A 21,307-nucleotide genomic window follows, 5' to 3' on the forward strand; every position below is an offset into this window, starting at 1 on the left:
AACTCCTTCGCATTTGCCCTTCTCTGTTTATGCGTGGGACACAATGTCCGGCACATGCTATCCTGCCTGAATGTGGCTGAATCAGAACATCAGGAGTCTGGGAAACTGTTGTCACTTGGATATGCCCTTTGTCATCATCTTCAGATGCCTGAGCTCAATGACTACCGCTTTAAAACCAAAATGAATTCGGAGGCTAGCTTAACCTTGAGAGGAATCTCCTAGGAGATGAGTCATAAGACAGTCCTGGCTGTTTCCGGGGTGTCCTTGCTCAGTTTGGGGAGTCCTAGACACTGTGTTGCTCAGGTCTCTTTCTATGGTCATTCAAAACTTCTGGCAGGCTCTGGCCTGCAGCACTTCCCCTGGCACTCTGCTGACACAGTGTGCTCACGCCTCCTGGGTGGATTAAATTGGGGGTTGCCTGGGTTGGCAGGGAAAGTGAGCAGCAAAGCAAGAGCGTAAGCAGGGCGGGTGTTCCTCATCCACTGATGGCCACTGCAGTGCAGAACTGTGGTCTCAGAGTAGCCAAATGTGTCTGGATTTTTAAGAGAAGCTGAAAATTTGGAGTTTTATGTAAGTGGTCCCAATTTTAAAATGTGAAGTGTTAATCATATATATTACAGAATAAAAAGTATTCTTTGTCTATGCAATATGGGTTTGCGGTCTAGCCCACAGCCTCTGGTGTAGAAGAGAGGAGAACGCCAGATTGGCCTTCGATTCTGTCACAGACGTTTTTGCATTCAATCAACCTCCTTATCATTCATTATCAAACTGTAATGGTAGGTGGACAAGCTGTGCTTAGCTTCCCAAACCTTTCCAGGGGTCCCTTCAGAACATCTGTATTGCACACAGAGCCCAAAGAAGAACAAAGCACAGACCGCAAGTCCAGGACCCCAGGTTCTAATCTCTACTAAATACAATTTACTGTTGACCTTTGGCACACCAGGACTAGGTGACCCCAGGGAGGTACCCAGGCTACAGACGGTTATGAGGTATGGCTCTCCCTCTAGTCCCAGCCTTTCTCTATGCTCTGAGCTGTAGTTGGTCATTTTGGAGACACCAAAAGGCCCTGCCAGCGCCAACTATAGTGAAGTCACTGTATTTCCCAAGCTGGCTAATGACCTAAGTAGGAACAAGACCTTGAAACCCACACACACTCATTATCTACAGACCACGGGATCTCCATGCTACTGAGCTGGTACCTGGATCTGTTTTCCTGACATCTACAGTCTGGCTTTTTTGGTTACCTATTTTCTGATAAAGACCTTCTGAAATTCTTACTTGCTACATTTACTCCAGAAATGTCTAAAAAATATCTTTTCATCTCTTATAAACTCCTGAAAAAATAACTACCTATCTTATTAATAGGCTTTCTCACTGTATGTGTGGCTGAGCCTGTGCGTGTCTACACGATCAAACGACAACTTCGGTGTTGTTCTGCAAGCGACAGTCATTGAAATGGAGTCTCTGGCTTGGGTGCTCCAAGAAGGCTGGGCTGGCTGGCCAGCAAGCCCCAAGGATGCACCTGTCTCTCCCCGCCCCCCACCGCCCTCTCAATGTTTATCCAAGTTAAACTCTTTGCTGCTGCATTTCATTCACACAACATGCTGGGCAGGGATGCGCCTGGTCTAACTGAGAACTCCCTGGCCATTTTCATCTTAGGCTGACAAGGGCTGCAAACCTAGGTTGTGACATCCTGAGCACAGGAAGCTCAGACTGCAGGTTCATCACATGCGGCCACCGCATGACTCAACTTACCTGGAGAAAGATGCAAAATGCGCAGGGCAGGCAGAAGTGAACAGGTCACCACTGGAGTGACGAGGGGACCTCTGACCCACGGAAGCCTGTGTTCCCCAAAACTTTACATAACAGAAAATCACATCTGGATGTGTGTGTGTGTGTGTGTGTGTGTGTGTGTGTGTGTGTGCATGTGTGTGCTCACACAAAATGCGCAGGGCAGGCGGAAGTGAACGGGTCACCACTGGAGTGACGAGGGGAAGTCTGACCCACAGAAGCCTGTGTTCCCCAAAACTTTACATAACAGAAAATCACATCTGGATGTGTGTGTGTGTGTGTGTGTGTGTGTGTGTGTGCATGTGTGTGCTCACACAAAATGCGCAGGGCAGGCGGAAGTGAACAGGTCACCACTGGAGTGACGAGGGGACGTCTGACCCACAGAAGCCTGTGTTCCCCAAAACTTTACATAACAGAAAATCACATCTGGATGTGTGTGTGTGTGTGTGTGTGTGTGCATGTGTGTGCTCACACAAAATGCGCAGGGCAGGCGGAAGTGAACAGGTCACCACTGGACTGACGAGGGGATGTCTGACCCACAGAAGCCTGTGTTCCCCAAAACTTTACATAACAGAAAATCACATCTGGATGTGTGTGTGTGTGTGTGTGTGTGTGTGTGTGTGTGTGTGTGCGTGCATGTGTGTGCTCACACATGCGTGTAGAGTTTCTGGAAAACAAAGCCCCAAACTGTTGAGTGCCAGGAAAACAAAGCCCCAAACTGTTGAGTGCCAGGAAAACAAACAGAAGTGAGACTAAATCCTCCCTGCAGTTACAGCGTTAATACGTGAAAAGAAAGATTTTTTTGTTTGCTTTTACTTTCTCCCATGAGTTTGATTTATCTTACTCTTGGCGGGGGGGCTTTGCGCCAGGAGGCACCTTGCACTTTGAGGGGCTGGTTAGCTGGGTAAAGGGAACAAGAAGAGCAGTTCTGTGAGCTTGTGGGAAGTTCTGACAGCTTGCCTAGCTCAGCTCTCGGAGAACAGGTCACATCACCCTGCAGCACACAGTGCTTGGGGGCGAGCCTAACATCTCAAGCTTTGGCGACAAGGACGAGTGAGGCGGCTTGGTGTAGTGGCCACAGAGGCTGGCCTGCCTATTGCCTAGTAGTTTATTGGCTACTGTAAAACTACTGTGAAAGGAGGGTGATGGGAATAGTTTCCGAGGGGGGCTGAGGGCAGGCAGATAGCCAATGTGAGGAAGTGTTGGGGTGTGGTGTGGTGTGGTGGGATGAACTGCGTGGGATGAACAAGCGCTGGCTGTGGTGGTGGGCTGGATGAACTGCCGGCTCTGCCCATTTCGCCATCCCTCCTCCACTGTGAGGGCGTGCCAGACTTAAGAAGTTGCACTCCTGTTCTTCTTACTCCCCTTTCTGTGGACTGGAAAACAGAGGGGACATTGCCTTTCCTTGTTCACTACACCTTGAGCTGAACAGTCCCCACAGGGCACAGCCACCATGGAGGGGACACTGCGCCTTTCACTCTTTCCTACCCTGGCCCCATGATCTCCTCACTGTCTGTGGTTCCCGCTCAGAGCCACGTTTTGAGTTCACGTTCAATGTAATGAACAAAACCAACTTTTCAACGCAAAGGAAAGTTACGGCATTTCCAACTATGAGAAAGACGGGGAAAGCGCATTACGAGTGTGAAATATTCCCTGAGGGGTCGACATCTCAGATTGTCCTTAAGACAAATAATCTCTAGAACTTTCCATGAGATAAGCACACCCCATTCCTTGTTTCCTACCACACACTACATAATGTCACAGTACATCTGAACCATGACAGTTTTCTCAATATGCAAATAATTATTTTCCAGGATTCTATAAGTAACCTTTCTAGGGCTAATGTATTTTGAACATATTTATAGCTGAAAAAAATTATTAATATGCAATGCCTCCACTTAGTTCCTGTCCATTGTTTCATTGACAAGATTCCTTATGGTGTCTAACTTTTGGTCACAGAGATGTGTTATAAAATGTCAATGTGTAGATGATGTTTTGAAGGTCTAGGGTGGGGAGGAGAGGCTCCTTAAATGGAGATGTCAACTTTAGCCAATTTCAGAATGGCTCACCATTAAGATGGATGTTCTCAAAGCTCCGTGCCTCTGCTGGAAATTAAAAAAGCCATGGAATAACTGATTGTGATTAATTTTAAGTGCTTAGCCATGTGAAGCCAAATGAGCATCTTTAAAACAAAGCTATTGATCTGTCTTTGTTTGGAATTGAGAAGATAAACGATTCAGATCCTGCAGGCCTTCTGCAATGATGAGGAATGAGAAGTTTTTATTACTGTTATTATTTGGCCATGGATTTCTAGATTTTAACTTTGCAACACCTGATATGTGTGGATATCACTTTTTTCCCCTGTAAAAATCTGAGAATGGAGGAATTGTTCAAATATGTCCCGGGCAGGAATTTTGACCTGGACAAAGGCGCAGTAGGGAGAAAGATGTCGGAAGGACAACATTTACAGGACCTCCTGTGTGGTCCCTTCTCAAAGGTGACAGGTCACAAAGCTTGACCCAAGTCCATGGCTTCTTAGTTCCTTCTAATGTGAGCCTATCCTAAACGCTTCTTTTCCCCCAAAGACTCCCTCAGACGTCACTGGTAGAGAGCTAACCAAGGGGCTGACAGGTCATCACAGCTGTTTGGTGACAGCTGTGACTTCTCTTTCTTCAGAAAGGCACTTTCTCATCTTTCTCATTCTCCCCTGCAAGGAGTAAAAGGTGACAGGTTCCTAACAGACCTTTCTACAGAGGCTTTTTTCGAAGGCAGGGAAAATCACGCCTCCCCTTCTCAACTCCAGTTTCCCAGGAAGAGAAGACTTGGGCTGCTAAATTCGACCTGGCACACTCTCCCACAGACATGCAATTGTTGCTGGTTCCGGGGTCAGAGTTTGCTGAGGAGAGACCATCCATCTCAGGACTGACAATCTGACCTCTCCTGTCTGTGGGTCCCTTCTTTTCTATGCCAGGAATCCTCAGCTTGCAAGCGATTGCGAGTAGCTTGCAGCATCGGCATCCCCTCTGTTTCCCGTGATTCCTCCTAAAAATCACCTTCCTCTCTAGCAAGGTGCAGGGGATCTTTCAACCCACTGCTGGTGTCTTCCAGGTGAAAAGGCAGACTATGCACCCTCCTTTAGGTACAAAGGGATATTCTGACACATTCATTCATTGAGCCAACCATTCATTCTTCCACTGCAAGCAGCGCAGGAAATATCTAACTATGTAATTTCACCCCCAAGGATGCTCAACTCATCCTATTCTCTCACCACTCTGACGCTAGATCTGCTCCAATGTAATGATTTTAGCAGATTTTGGAGAAGGCTAGTCACTCTCAAGTGAGAGCAATAAACTCCTTTCTTTTAGGAAAGAGAACACTGAGGCTCTGAGAGCCAAAGGGACTTGCCCAAGGTCACATGACTAATTAGTGGCTGGATAAGGACTGAATTGCACAGCCCCTGACCTAAGTTCTACCATGCTTTATTGCTTCCTCTCCAGGCTTCCCCACATCAAGGGCAGTGAGCAGTGTACCTGCTGGGGAAAACAATCAAAGTGTTTTCTAACAAAATCTAACTTTAGTTGAACGACCCCAACATGACCCCTCAGTGACTTTTCTCCAGAAAGCAGGTTTCTTTAGTGAGAGCATGTGAAAAATCCAAGACACAGGAGGACAATCTTTGTGTGTGTGTGTGTGTGTGTGGTGTTTCTACATAAGGTATACACGGTGGGATTTCAAGGAGGAATCATTTCCCCCCTCATCTTTTCATCCCCACTACTTTAAGGCTACTATTTAAAGTTTGAATTTAAGCCTCAGATAAGATCTCAGGAGCCGAAGCAATAACTGGACCTCTGTCTGTTATTCCCCCTTGTCCTGTGCCAAGGTCCCTCCCTGCTTCTGGCTAATTCCGATTCACCTTCTGGTGATAACCGCTCTGTCACTGTCCACAGACCTGTAACCTGTCTCCCTGTCTTGCCCACACTCAGACAGCCGCTCCCTGAATACACAGACAGATGCTGGGGGGCTATTCTGGCCATCTGCTCCAACAAATACAGCGGGAGCATAAGAGAAACAGCTCGACTGAGGAACCCCAGTTTGTGGGAGGTGAGATATCACACTTTGCAGCCGGCAAACACTTTGGCCAAGGTAAGCCGGAGGGATCTCCCGGTGCCCGATTTTTAATAGCATTGCAGCAGAAGACCCAGAAATGCACCCACAAAGACCCCCCCTGCGCACACGCTCCCCCTCTTTTCTCTCCGCACAATGTATACACACTCTCTCAAGGCAGCAATCGCAAAAATTAACTCACAGGATCTCCAAATCGCGCAGCGCTCGGAAGGCTCCATCTTCAATGCAGCTGATGTGGTTATTGTCCAGTTGCCTGTGGGAAAGCAAGGGAGAGCATGAAGGCAGAGCAGGGGCAGCGGTGAGGGGCTGGGCGGCTAGCCGGCTTCCCTGGCCACCAAGCGCCGGTCCCTCCACCCATTGCAGGCTCTGCTTGTCACTGCCAGGAGCTCCTGCAGAGCCAGCCTGTCTGCCACGCTGCTCCGTCTCTTCTCTCTGACTGTCTGAGGGAACTACACAGGCGAGCGCACCAAAGGCTGTCAGGTCTCAGTAAATATTAATTGCGCATTTTTTTTTTTTAGGCAGAAGGGAGTAATTTCATTACATTAGGGCATCCAATCCATTACGAGCTCTTACCGTCATGTCACTGAAACAATTTCATTAAGCTAAAGGCCTGTAAATCATTGGAGGTCACTGCTCTGCCCTCCGCGACCTCCCAGAATGCTTCCCCCCCCCCCCTCTCCCTCGTCTCTCTTTTACTGGAACTTACAGTCTTTGCTTTGACACAGCGCTAAATCTCAAGGCTTTATCTGCCCAAGAGCGGTGAGGGTGCATGGGGAATATACCGATTCCAAATTAGACTCAACTAATCTAATTTTATAGTCTTTTTATTATTCTAAGCACCAAATGTCTGTGGTGGTTTGTTGTCTCCGTGCATTGTTATGGGGTCCATCTGGTAGGTCATTCTATGGGAACATTTTCTGAATAAATACAGATTCCCTCAAACTGCACTAACTATCGCCAACAGTAAGGAAATTCATTGATGGAAGTGTGTTTGTGATGGAGAAGGAAAAAGAACAGCATTATTGCCTAAAAGATGCGCCACTTACGTTTAAATTGGGGAGAATTAAATGCACCTATTTTTAGGATTCCTTTTTAATTCCCCTTTCCCGTCCTAAATGCAGGAAAATAATGTGTTTCTAAAAGATGCCTTGAGTAAGAGACATCCCAATTGAGGACTTAGGGATTTTAGTCGAGAAGTAATCCACAACAGACACCGCTTCAAACAGACAGCCCCAAAATGTTTATTATTTGTGAAATAGTAAATCAGGGTATATATTACCATGACCACACCCAACTTCTACTATATGTCATACATTTAATTCCTAAAACCGCAATGTACAGAAAAGAATGTCGTACAGAAAATGACTACGGCCCTTTGCAGAGGACACCGCTGTTAGGGCAAGCTGAAAGTGTGGCTGTACTTGAAACTTTTTCCATGGAGACATATATGAAATGAAAAAAAAAAGAGTCCTTTTTAGGAAGATCATTTCCTATGGCTGGTATTTTGATTTGTAACTTCCATTAATATATCCCAAATCAGTTCTCCACGAAACACGCCAAAGTAACAATAAAACTCTCACAGAGGGTTTTATTTCATTTTATTTTTTACCAAAGGAAGATAGAATATTATGATCATTGCAAAAGTATATGGACTGTGAGCCTGTAAGCATATGTAAGTTCCCGTGCTGTCTCAGGTCCGGTATGGCATTATGAAGCCGCATCACCCAGACAGACAGTCATCAGGGTGACAAGGCTTAAAATTGATGATGTCCAGAATTGAAAGTAACTAAGACACAGGTCTCTGAAAGCAGAAGCATCCTTGAGGTTGACCAGTTCTACACCTAGTGTTCCAAGTCCTGGCTAACGTTGGCGTACATGGACTTACAGGGTTCTTCAGTCCCCCAGCTTTCTGGAGCTGTTCTTCACACGGTTTTGCTGATGCCTTTGGATCTGTACTGGGGCAGTCACTTTCTGGGCAGTGGTTCTATTCGGGCAGTCTAGTCTTGCTGCACAGTGCCCAGATTTATCATCAATTAAAAGGCCAATGAATCAACAGCCTCTGCTCCACGTCAAGGCCACCAAACCTTACCAAGCAGAAACTCGGCAGGGCTGGCTTTGGGCTCCAAGAAATTGTTCAACGAACATGCTGAATTCGGCAAAAACGCACCATTCGCCTAAGTAGAAAAGTATCAAAATCATCAGACTGTCTGGGGTGTGGGAAGATGGCCGTTTGTGGGGAACCCACTCGAGTGTGTGTGCAGCCCAGAGAGGGATTTGCAATGTTAGCACACTGCAAGCAGATGGATTTGGGGAGTGTTTTCCACTCTTTTTTGGGAGGCATCAGTAACCAAAGAGGAGATTCTAAACATACAGATCCCCGCCCAAAAGGGAAAAGAATAGAATCTTCAGGAGAAAAGAACAATTTGTAGAAATAAGAGTGGAGGAAATCCTATCGCAGAGAGGTGGGAAGAGAATGAAAAGCCTGGGGAGGGAAGCTTAATGAGTTATAAAAATCTGCACTCAGGTGTTACATGAGACCCATAAAGCCCAGGTCACAAAATGATGTGGACAAGAGGACCATGATCATTTAAGGTAAAATCAGAGAGGTCAAATACATTATTAATTGTGTGATATTTAAGAATTTTCAGTGAGAGGCACACATTGACACCTATTTGTTTATTCATCAGAGGGAAGACGGAGACGGAATGTAAGCATCTCTGTGGCTGTATTTCATAGCTTACTTTAGCACATATGAAATGTATCAAAATTTAAAATATTTATGCTTAGGCGTGCTTGCCCAGGAGACGTTTATTGTAATGGAGATGGTGTCCATTCACTCTCACTGTACAGAAACCAAACAGGACCTGTATCTATCCCCACCTTGCTAGTCAAAGGGCCAGGCTCAAGGTGCACTGTGAGGAGGTCTACATGGGTGCTACACGCCTGTGGGGTTTGCCAGGCACATGGAAAACAGTGCTGACTCCACCTCCCCGCTGGTACAGCTTTGTAGAGCCGAGCAGCAGAGGATTCACAAAAAGCCCAATTAACAGTTCACAGTCACTCCCGTTTCATGTAAACACTGGGTCCCCAAACAAAATGAGCAGTCGCCTGCTTCAGACAGATGCCTTTTCTTTTACACTTATTTATTTATTCAAGGGAGCGGGTGTGGAGGTCAGAGGACAAACTGAGCGACTCTGATCTTCCCTTCAAAATACGTGAGCTCCACGGATTGAACTTTGGTCATCGGGCTTGGTGGCAAGCATCTCTAGCCAGAGAACCATCTTGCCATTCCCAGATGGCCTTTTCTTCCCAAAATAACAACTCAGAGACATCCAAGTCTGAAAGCACGTAAGAGGGACGGGAAAACAAAACAAAAAACAACAAAAACCACAACAGAAAAAGCGAGCTCAGCGTTTCTTTGTCAGAGTTGGAACAGAGAACTAATAAACACACAGAGAACTTTCTGGTAGCTGAAGCCAAAGCATTTGATTTAGCAGTTTGCTTCGGAGAGTCTGGTATGCTGGAGGCTGCTGATGTGTGTTTTAAGTGCTCGGGTCAAAGGTCTGTATCACGCCTTTGAAAAATGTTCACTCAAAGACCCTCTTCAAGACGAATGAGAAAAGCTCGTTGCGCGCACCATGCCAAGCACACCATCACTCAGGGGGGCATGGGCAAAAAGAACTCTGAAAATGTGAGCAGAAGGAGCCCAGCAACTGGGCCTGACACGCTTTGCCCCTCTTCTTCCCGGATGGCAAGAAATGTATTTCTCATCAATGCTAAATTGTGTCTCCTTGTGCTTAGCACAGGTCCATGGAAGAAAGTGCTGAGCCATTTGTCACAGGGTCCTGGCTGCTGCCCTGTGGTCCCTGTTATGACAAGAGAATACACCTAAGTATTATTTCCCTCTGAGTCCATAGAGGGTTCAACACCTCCTGGCTCCCTAAGACATGGTGTGTCCCCCAGCAGGGATCCCCAGAAGGAGACGCTATGAGATTTCTATGCTCTTCTTAGGAAGAATAGGAAGGCAGTGGATGGGAGAGCGAAAGCTGCTCTTTTTTTTTTTTTGAAGGTAACTTATTGTCCTCTACTTTATACAGAATAATTTGATTTGCACTCCTTGGTCTCTGAATAAGTTGAGAAGCCCCAAAACATTTCATGCTATTAAATTAACCACCCTAATTTCCCCGGGAAGCTTCGATTTCAGCAAACAATATGCCTGCTAACATGATCCCAGAGCCCATCTAGGAAGAAATCCTCAGACAAGAACTAAGTGCAGACTCCCTGAGAGCAGTACTCCGACTACTGTGCTCCCATAGTCCGAGAAAATAAACAAGTCAGGAAGGAAAGCCAGCATGAATGGGGACTTAAGGTAATCTCTTCCTACAGCAGACTCAGCGACAGCACTTCTGTGAGAATCCCTGACCCTAAGCGTAATAGACTCCGAATTATCCCAGCTCGTCTCTTTTGCTTGCAGTTTCAATTTTCATAATTGAAGCAGGAGAGAAACATTTTTTTTTTGCAGTTCAAACATTTTTACAAAGCACGTGGAAATCCTTAAAAGAGGTGAGAGCTAGAAAAAGCTGGTCTACAACATGAACACCAATCCACCCTACATCAACAACACAAAAAGTAAGATTAAAAAAAAGAGTAAGAAAATTCCAAGACTTCAGTGACGCATGTGGGTTCCCATGAGAAATACCTGGGAAATGGGAATCTCTTGAAACAGGCTTTGGCTATTTGGAATAAGAGTAGCATTTCCAACAGAATTCCCTACGCACACATAACGTCTGCACACCTGGGCTCATCCCGCTGTTGGGATGGAGGGTGTCCCAGCATCTCATCAAATGGTTGAGGCATCATTGCTCCAGGGCCCCCAAACAGCAGCAGCAGCAGTAGCAGGAGCAGTGTTCTGCTTCAGAACTACAGCGAGGGTCGCTAGAGTCCTCCTCGTGTGAAGAGCAAGAAGCAGCCGAGGCTGAGCATTCTCTGGGATTAAACCATTTGCTATTTTCTGAACAAAACCAGCTTCAAAAAATATACAAAATCAGCAAAGGACTTTTGTACAAAATACACAAGGGATACCCTAGTAGAAAGCCAAACAAGTCCACGGCCCTGGGATTCCCTAGCAGACAGCCAAACAAGTCCACGGCCCTGAACTAGAGTAACCTAGAATAGTCACAGCGCATTAGCAGAAATGCAGCCTGCATTCAGTCCCCAGGATGCAGAATGGAGTGTAAGAGAGCTTTTGCAAACAGAAAGATGGTTACCTCATTTGTGGCTTTTGTATGCTAACCAACCATCTTTCTAAGAATCCAAACGAATGTGAATCTGTTTTCAAATGTGTGTATGGATGTAGACGCATATCTTCCAAGTGTACTTTTTTTCGACTGAAGAGAAAATATTACAATTAACAAAAAAAAATGTGGAAATCCTGCTTTTTTAAACCAAGGCTGGGGATCAGACAGGAAGAACCTTGACACGCTGTTTGTCTTCTTGGTGTTACCTATTTGTTCTTTAAGTAGAAAACAAGAAATACAGCAGCACTGTTTTTTTTTTTCTTAAATGACATCTTAAGAGAAAAATCATCACTGAAGAACAAATTGTAGGAACCTTTGTCTGCTGCTCTTTCCAAACATAATATAAAGCTCAAGGTTATTTTAACTGGCAAAAGGAAAAAAAATGTGTTCCAAAGAAAAGCATACACTTGATATAATTGAGTACTGGTCACACTTTGTAGGCAAATCAAACACTTGATCTTAGCCACAATCTGTTAATGAATTGTCACTACCTCTCATCATTAAGGAGCTACGGCCATTCCACATTAAGATGACATCTCACACGCGCAAAAGGAGGGGAACCCATTATTCTGCACATTTAGTACACTTGTCCACTAGTCCCAGGCATACATGCATAGAGATATGTTTACCCATCCATGAATTATTTAAGTATCTGCAAAGATCATTGTCTGCACAACTGACATCTCTATGCCTGTATCTCCTACATACGCACGGACAGGTGTAAGATCTCCCTCACGGACACATGTAAATGAATGCATACCTTACAAAACAGTCAAAGGGATACTGGACCTCTGACATTTAACGTGAATATACTTAACAAAAATTATTTATAAAACTGATTGCTATCGTTCCAGTGAAGTCAACAAACCAAACCTACTTTGTAAATGGGGGACAGAGTCGGGTTAATTAAGCTTCTGATCACAATAGCTTGCCTGGAACACAGTTGAAAATTGAACAGAAATCTATTTTAACAAGCGTCGTTAAGGCATACTTTGCCACACAGCAAGCGTGGAACCTCTTGCTCAGTATATATCACATTGCTGTTCAACACATGCAACTTCTCAGCAGGAGAATATCTGCGTCCGCTGAGGTGATGCTTCTGGAAGCAAGCTCTGCAATAATGCAAACACAGCTGATGGACTAGCAACAAAGAGGCGCACCCGACCTTGGAGAATAAAGAGGGTCTCACACATTGCCGGGAAATATCAATAACTCCACTTCTGTGTCTGGAACCTTCTCGTACTGGGGTGTTTGATAAGCACATTTGCATGGAAATATCCAAGTGGAGGATCCTGCAAACCAATGTAGCACCAAGGGGACACTAGGGGAAAGGGCAGAGCTCCCGTTTCATTCGGACACATTATATTTGATGTTTAAACAAATCCTGGCATCTCTAGGCAAATAAGAAACAACAATAAAATACATAGAAAGTACATCATATTAAATGACCCACACTTACAATGAGAGTGCTTCATTTGATTGTTTACATCAGGGGACCAAACAAAGCTTGGTTACTGTTTACAAATGTTTTAAGGCTCACGTTTCAAGTCAGCTCCAGGTCCTGTGGCCACTTTTGTATCAGGACTGAAGGCTGACCAAGCCACTGTGGCATCACGGTTTGCCTAGGACTTTATCTGTCCCATTCTGGGAAAACTCATCATCCCGAGGCAAACTATGAAGACACTTTGTAGGCATCCGGGTGATGGCTATTCAGCCCTTTGTGTTCTGGGGCGAAGTCCATCAGAAGGGGATTAATTTCCAGGGCATCATACTCTCGCTTGGTTCTAAAGCTTCAGATGTCTTTGGATTTACAAGCTTGCTTCTGGTTATACTCGTCCTAAAAGTCTCCTCACTCCGTTATGTAAAGTGAGCTTTGTACAGCTAAAACTGGTAGGCGAGGCTGGTGGGCACCTGAAATATACGAATTATTCCACTTTGCACTCTCAGCCTTACCGGGAATTTGAATTTCTTTGTAAGACGTATGTATCTGTGTTTTACTCCCTGGCCTTGCTGATGTCATGACTACTCAGAGGCTGGACAAATAAATGGCTGTCTCCATAGCGATTGGGGCAGGTCTGTGGTTTCCCTAGTTACACTCCTGAGAGATAACCATCTGTGGTTCGTCCTCAGCAAAGGCGCAGGACAGAGGGAGGGGTGAGAAACAGGGAGACGAAAGGCATGAAGTTATACCTGCTAACAGAATAACAGAAGTTGTTTCGTTATACTGTCTTCACTCCTTCTAAAGCGACCAGCACAAACTCGAGTCAGATAGTGTTTTTCATCCCACGGGGGTTTCAGAAAAATTTCATTTTGAACACCAGGGAACAGATACAGCCCATGACTATAGCCAACAAGCTGAAGCCAGTGTGGAGGTATTTCTTTCTCCCTGGGTGTCCACAGGAGAGGTTGGATCGTAGGTGTCATAACTCAGGGTTGAAGGCAGGTGTCACCACAGCTTGAGGATCTGTCCCTGACAGTGCTTTGAGTTCCCTAGACCCTCAAAGAGTGCTTAAGAAAATTACACGGATTGCTCATCTAGAAAATCTGAGTTTACTAACTCATCCTAACAAATCCTTTGTGAGTTATCAATGTTTGATAACACACACACACACACACACACACACACACGTATATATAATGCAAGGCCACAGTTCATGTGACTTCTAGCTGTGGAAACTAAGTGATTGTCATTAGTGTCCTCCAATTTCAGTTTCTGAGAGATGGAGACAACAGTGTTCAGCCAAAAAGCCATCGTGAAAATTAAAGTAATGAAATGTGTATATGCTGGAAATATATTTCTGAAGCTATTTAATTTTATTTGCTTTAAAACTAATGTTATTAAATAAAGGAATCCATTTTTTTTCTTGCATAATCTCTAAGGTCTCTTTCTGCTCTGAAGTTGTGTGTCTGGAGATTGATTTCTTATGAGTTCCTAAGGGGGAAAATCCTGTTCATTTTACTCAGCCTCCTTTGCCATCCAGCATATCCGTTTATCCCTTCCTTTCCCGTCCCAGCCTAAAGAATCTATTATTTGAGATATTCAATATATTCTTTCTGGAACAAGGGCAGCAGTTCAGACCCACGGGTTCTTCTAACTTCTCCAGCCACTAGGAGATTGAAATTCAAGAAGCCACTAAAAACTTACATCAAAGAAAATGCATATTTTCCCTCACAAGAAAACGATCCCAATATGGTGACATATTTGGAATCCCATAGGGGAGATATTCTAGAGGAGGGCAATTGCAAAGTTTAACCTCACTTATCAATGGTTATTTCTAATCAATTATCAATCAAGTAATATACTGAGCACCTAGAGCAGTCCAAGGTCACACCATCGACGGTATGTAGTTTTTTCCCTTTTATTTATGTATACGTGTATGTGCATGCCTGTTTGTACGCGCTCCATGTGCATGGTGGATGCCTGGAAGTCAGAAGATGGTGTCAGAACCCCCGGAGTCATTGCTACATGTGGTTGGAGGCAGCCTGATGTGTAAGCCTAACCCATGCCCTCTGATTTAACATCCAGTGCAGTTAACTGCTAAGCTACTGCTCCAGCCCATGTATTTCATTTCTTAATCTTAGTATTCTTTAGTCTGCACACTGTGACTCTCTGTAACCCACATTATATACTGCATGGCCACCACAATCACGGTAATGGCATACAGCCTTTCTTAAGAATCAAGCACTAACCCAAGCATCTTAGACAGATCACAGCAATCCCTGTTCTACAGAAGAGGAATCCGGTATGGAGGGTAATGTCCCCGAACTTGCTTTTGGACCCAGGTGTGTCCACACTCCTGAAGACTAAAAGTGAGCTGCTAACCTGGACACAGTGTCAAGTCTGTCACACAGCGCTGCTCTCTCCCTCGTACGTTCTCTGAGCACACCACGTTTTTGTGTCTAGCTTATGCTGGTCCTTGTGGCCTCCTCTGTTTGTGAAGCGTCCATCAAGGACGTCCTCTAGAAAACTGTATACAAACCAAGGCGAAATAAACCTTAGTCCTATGACCCTTTCATCCCTTCATTCAAAGGTTGATTTTATAGCAGTGGAGGTTCTTGTGAACACACAGGTAAAATGAGGATCCAGGATGCTATGCAGCAGCATTAAGGAGCATAACCTGGCCTTCCTGATCCACGAGTCTCAGGCTTTACCTACCATTCCATTCCACATCACCTGCAACGTTCAAAGTGCAAAGTTTGGGAGGCTTTAATCATGACTATATGGGCTTCTGTTACTGAAGGCTGAGAAGAGACTGATGGGAAAAGCCAGGTCTGTCTTTTGTCACTGGAACCCAGTTACTTTCATTGGCCCACAAGCACCATTATCCAAGAGATGGTACAAGAGGGAGGATTCCCAATTAGATCCCTGGATAGCAACTTAACTTTTCGTTTTGCTGGGATCCCCCCCCCCCCCCGCCTTAGCTCTGAGTGCTGAGGATTAGGACACTGTATACTGCAATTCCAGGTGAGGTGACCTGCTGGGACCCAACAGGCAGTAACTTTCCAGCCAGCCCGGGAAAGCTGAGCATTTTCTTGGGTGGGTGCATGACACACTCAGAGAAACAGTTGGTGTGTTCCCCCCCCCCACTCCCTGTCACATGGCAAGTTGTAAATTGCTACGATTCCAATCAGTATTTTCTGGGCATGCCCTCCCTGAGGGGGGGCTGCACATTTGTCTTCCAAGGATGCACAAGCCACAGGTACTGAAATTGCCAAACAGCTCTCGCTACATCGTGTACTAGGATATTGGGGGGTCAGTGACCATTAGCAAGGCATCACTCAGAGGTATCTTTGTGGCAGCAGAAGCCAATTAAAGTATGTCTTGTAAGCTCGGTGTAAGGGGACATCAGGGCCTCTGTAATTAACTGTGGAAAAAGTGTCGTGGAAACTCAGCCATGTGGGAGGCGCTGATAACTACATTCAATCAAGCTACTGTGTAGAACTGAAACACTCCAGGAAAAGGCCCGCTTCGTTTTATTTACTATTCCCTTTAAGGAATAATGTTTAGATTCCTTGGCAACAGCGCCTGTCCTACCTGTAGCGGAGTTACAGTGGCTGGCCTAAGTCAGGGGCTTGGTACAAATCTTGGGGTTCACGGGAGATGCTGCTTCCCATCACTAAGACCGCTATCGTGAAAGTGAAGGGGAAGCCGTGAGTGCTTGGCCAGGATGTGGAAACACCGGAACCCAGCTAGACAGCTATACTGCAGATGGGAAAGCAAGAAGGTGCGGCTGAGATGGGAACAGAATGGTGGCCTTCTAAAGAGAGCAATCCACTGCCACCTGACCCAGAGAGTCGATCCCCAGCCAAAAGAAGGGAAAACAGGTGCACTGTAGCACAACACCCAGAATGCAGAAACAGACCACACCTCCGCCAATAGACGGGTGGATAAACACACTGTGGCATGCACACCACAGCGTAGCAGTGAAGCATTTAAAACAGGGATAAGGCAGTAGTGCATGCTGCAGCATGGGTGAACCTGGAAGATAATCTACAGAAGACAAGTGGTCAGACATGAAAACTGTATCATTTGGTTCCACCAACATGACATGCCCAGAACGAGGCAAACCGAAAGAATCAGAAAGCAGATTAGCAAGATTCAGAAGCTGGAACAATAAAAATGAGATGGGAAGTGAAAGGTCGAGGGTTTTCCCTTCAAGGAGATGGACGTGTCTGGAATTAGAGAGAGGTGATGGTTGTATATTATTTGTAAATATATTAAATAAAAATATACAGAGTTTTACACTCGCTAAGTGTGGATTCGTTTGCTTATTTATTTATGGACTTTCTCAGTCGGTGTGTGTGCTGTGGGTGTCAAGAGGACAACGTGAAAATCAGTTCTCTCCTTCCACTGTCTGGATCCTGGGAATCATCACACTCAGGTCATCAGGCTTTATGACAAGAACCTTTACCTGCTGTGCCACCTCACCAGCCCGAGTTGTACACTCCTTCAGTGGTTAATTTAGAAGCTAATATTCCATGCCTCAGGCATACAGTAAACTTTCATATGTTTATATATACAAAGTTGAATTCTATGTATGTGTAAATTTTACCTTGTGCCAGGAGAAAAGATACAGCGACTGAAGAAGAGAGAAGCTCACTCTTTCCATGGCAAGGAGGAACGCTGTTAGAACATCACACTATGCAAGGGTTATTTCCCTGTGACGATATCGTATGGAGATGGAGGGGAGCCGGGGGCAGGCCTTTGACTGGGGGCGATAAGACAGCAAACCCTCTCTGCCTGGGTGTGAGCAGAATTGTGTTAGCACTCAAGATCAGAGAAATTATGTTAGCACACCAGGAGAGAAATACAGGAGGGGATTTAATCTACCTACTTTGGGGGGTTTATTTATAAGCAATTGTTAAACTGCTTTCTTCCTACCTTGCTCTGGGGACACTGCCTGTCACTCTGCACTCAGGAGAGAACTGTATACACAGAGAGGATGGTGCGGGGCGGGGGGAGGGGGAGAATTGATGGGAGGGCAGAAGACTGCCTGCTAGACTCTGCATTGTAACATTAAGTGTGTGGACCAGCTACTGCCTGGCACTTTCCACACGGCTACCTCCCCTCTCCATCCCTCCAGCCAGCGGAGTCCAGCATGGAAAGAGCTCAGCAGATTGAATCTGTATTTCAGAAGCAGCTGTTCTGCCTTTGTGCAGGCTACCTCTTTGCTTCCTTCCTCTGAGAAGATGGCCAGCAGCCTGGAGGTGGTGGCTATGGGGCAGAGGGAGAAGCACCAAGGACTAGACATCCTTCTCTGCCTAGCCATTGGTCTGAGTGACTAGGAGCTTGTGAGCATGACTACCGGGGAAGAGATGGCATACAGGCTGAGGGAAAGTGACAAGTCCTTCCCCTCAGGCTGTCTGTCACCAATGTTCTCCAGGACTCAGGAACAGCCACAATAGTGTCACTGAGCTGAGAGGCTTTTTTTTTTTTTATGTTGAAATAGAAGGAAGGGGAAGAGAAACAAAGAGGAGAAGGAACTGGCAACCACAATGCTATATGAGATGGTTCCTTCCTGAGGACCCTCACTCCAGTGGGGCTGATTCCACATGTGGCTCTGATTAGAGTTTTTCCTGAAGCCACGGCAGGACTGGAACAAGGAGACCATTGCAGGCGTTTTAAGAACTGGGGACAAGAAGGTACTGCCTAGGAGGGTACAGCGCCAACACTCAAGTTGCTAAAATGATAGGTTTTTTTTTTGTTTTGTTTTGTTTTTTTGCTTTTTTGAGACAGGGTTTCTCCGTGGTTTTGGAGCCTGTCCTGGAACTAGCTCTTGTAGACCAGGCTGGTCTCGAACTCACAGAGATCCGCCTGCCCCTGCCTCCCAAGTGCTGGGATTAAAGGCGTGCGCCACCACCTCCCTGCTAAAATGATAGTATTTACTGGGAAAAAAACCCAGCCTACAAGCAGGCAGTTTGCTGAAGAATCAGGTGGCCAGGATCTTTTGCCTGGCTGGCTCGTGGCTTTACTTCTCAGTAAGCAAGAGCATGAGAGGGATGACTTCTGGGGCCCCTGCAGAAGTGACGTTCTGGGATGCCGAATTCCCACCCAAGCCCCAGTGTGCACGGGAGGGTGTTTTTAACTCTGTTGTTGGGTATGATGAGCTAGGTCTTATTGTTAATGCAGTGTGTTGAAAATGAAAGTGTGAGCCTCCTCCTGTTTGGAACAGGGAGGCTGAGGGTGCTTCAGTGTCTTGGAGTGCTGAATGGTCATATGAGAATAGAAGCATAAACAGATGTGGTATTAAGGTTTTCCAAACTGCTCTCTGGAAAAGTACACAGCCTGGAAGCGTCCACAGCACCTGTTGGAATTCTAGTGAGGAAGAGAACAGCTTTCACGCTTCTGTGTGCTTCTCGGGGTTCCGAACAAGTGGTTAGGCTACTGCAGCTCCTTCTATTCTCGTCCTTGAAAAACCTCCCTGTCCAGCTCCCCCATGTCTCAGGAGCAGTGTTTCTTCCTCCCGTGAGCCACAGGGAAGGCTTTAGAAGAGCACTCACAGCTGGAATGCCATGCAGTATGTCAGCATGATTTAGGAAGCTGAGGCTGGGCTCCTTCCATCAGATGGAAAGAAAAGATTGAAAGAGAGAGAAATCCACTTCAGGTGGCACCCTCAAGCCCACGGATCCACTGAAAAGTTCTGGAGATGCCACAGGAAAAGTCATCAAACTTGACATTCATCCCTCAAGGATTCCTCTGCCCCTCATCTGAAGAGGACTTAAGACTCACACTGCTTTCTGGAAAGTTCACCCCACTCTCACACCCTAGCCAGAGGTGAGCTCCCTTACGAGTCTTCATTAGGGAAGAGCAGGCTGTTTCAAGCAGAAACTGGGAAAGAAAATCTCCATTTCTGGATTAAAAGTGAGAAGCTGATTTACACAGCACCCCAGCCTTGGTATCCCCCAAGGGGCTTCTCTTATTTACTGGGTTCCCAGAAGCTCTTTAGTGCCCTTAACTGTCCCTGGCATTCAGAAACTCATGAGTGATGGCTCCAAACAGGCATGCAGTTTTTTCTTATACTCAATGTCCCCAATTCTGTTTCCTTCTTGTTCAAGTTCATCGCCTGAGGCTTCCATTTCCACCCTGGCTAACTCACTTGCTTTCCTGGGCATTTACATACCGAGATTAGTCTCCTGCCCCCACTTGCACTGGTTTCTAGGCCTCTGTCTGGGCTGGGAGCAAGGGGTGATCATGACTGTGGGTTCTCTCTAAACAGATGGTGCCCCCACTTACAAATGGACAAGTATGAAGGCATCCGATCAGAGGAAAGGGTTGGATAATCAGAGCTAACATTTCCTTTGCCTGTGATAGATAATCACTTTGGAAACGTCTCCCAGCCTGATTTTTTTTTTCCTTGGGTCAGCATTGTGGTGGAGGCAGTGGGTGGGGGATGGGGCCTGTGTCCATCAAGATGTGCTATATCAACCCCTCCAAGAAGAGAGCAGCCCAGAATTGTCTCTGTACAAAGGGCCTGCATTAACTGTAATGAAGCAAATGACAAAATCAATAAAGCGGGAATTGCGCGGCTGTCATGGAGATGATGTAAATCCGGGGGTTCACGATGGTTATGAAGCTATTTAGAATTGTAATTAAAACCAGCACCATTTTTTTCAAGATAAAAGCCCCTTTGACAACCATAAATGCAAGCTACAGGAAATTTTCAACAAATATATTCAAAATTAATGTATGGCGCAAAGATGGCATAAATTAACAGAGGATAATCCATAAGCCCGGGCTTTGGAACGTAAGAGAGCCGAGTAAAGAGATTTCGATTTCACGTTTGGTTTTCAAGCAATGTGGTTTTCAATTTTAATCAAGTTAAAGCTTGACAGAGAACTCAGAGACCCCGAATGAATGGCAGCTTTCTGACAACTACTTTTCAGAGAGACTGAAGGTGCTGTCTCTGTATTTGCCCAACTTGAGATCTGACTGCTCCGGTCATCTTACTTGGCTAGCGTACTCCCAAAGGAATCCGGAAGGTGTGCAGGAGATGACAATTTTGGTTTTGGAGGGGGCTTAAGGTAGGAGGAGATGGGACAGGATTTTTATGTTTTCTTTTCCTAAGGACTGACTGTTCTCGGGTTTACTTCCTGAGTCTGGGTCTCACCTACAATGGGGAGATTTCTTAGGAAACATCCCTGCCTAGCTACCCACTTACCTGTCTGCTTTTAGGTCATTCCAGGGCTGTGGTCTGGATGAGCACTCCCCAAACATCTATGCATGTGTTTAGTCTTGGTTTCCAGGGTGACACTGTTGGGAGGTGATGGAAACTTTAGGAGGTAGGGCCTGGTGGGTGGCCATTAGGTCAGGGAGGGCAGTCCCTCAAAGGGACTTGAGGGGCCCCGAACTCTTTCTACAGTGTCTTTCCCACTTCCTGGCTTGAGAGGAAAGTCGTTTGCTTTGTCCTGTTCCTACCACAATGTGTTGCCTTCACCAGAGGCCGAAAGTAATGGAACTACTCCATTTTGGGAAGAAAGTGCTGGAACCATCAGCTAGAATACACATTTTCTCTTTGTGAGTTACGTGTCTTGGATACTCTGCATACGGATGGAGGACTAACTAGAAAAACAACTCACCTTTTATTAATACGGAC

The 21,307-nt window shown here is 45.8% G+C and overlaps 1 protein-coding gene across 1 annotated transcript in view; it reads right to left on the bottom strand.

Annotated features, from left to right (window-relative positions):
* Slit3 (slit guidance ligand 3) overlaps positions 1–21,307 on the bottom strand; it is a 589,355-nt gene that overhangs the window by 157,811 nt on the left and 410,237 nt on the right. Inside the window, exon 6 of the mRNA XM_041676107.1 lies at positions 6,098–6,169. Within this exon, the coding sequence (XP_041532041.1) occupies positions 6,098–6,169 (72 nt within the window). The remainder of the gene's footprint in view (positions 1–6,097; positions 6,170–21,307) is intronic.

Source organism: Microtus oregoni, unplaced genomic scaffold (genome assembly GCF_018167655.1).
Source record: "Microtus oregoni isolate MIOR12 unplaced genomic scaffold, Mior012 000027F_ref0000203, whole genome shotgun sequence".
Taxonomy (NCBI): domain Eukaryota; kingdom Metazoa; phylum Chordata; class Mammalia; order Rodentia; family Cricetidae; genus Microtus; species Microtus oregoni.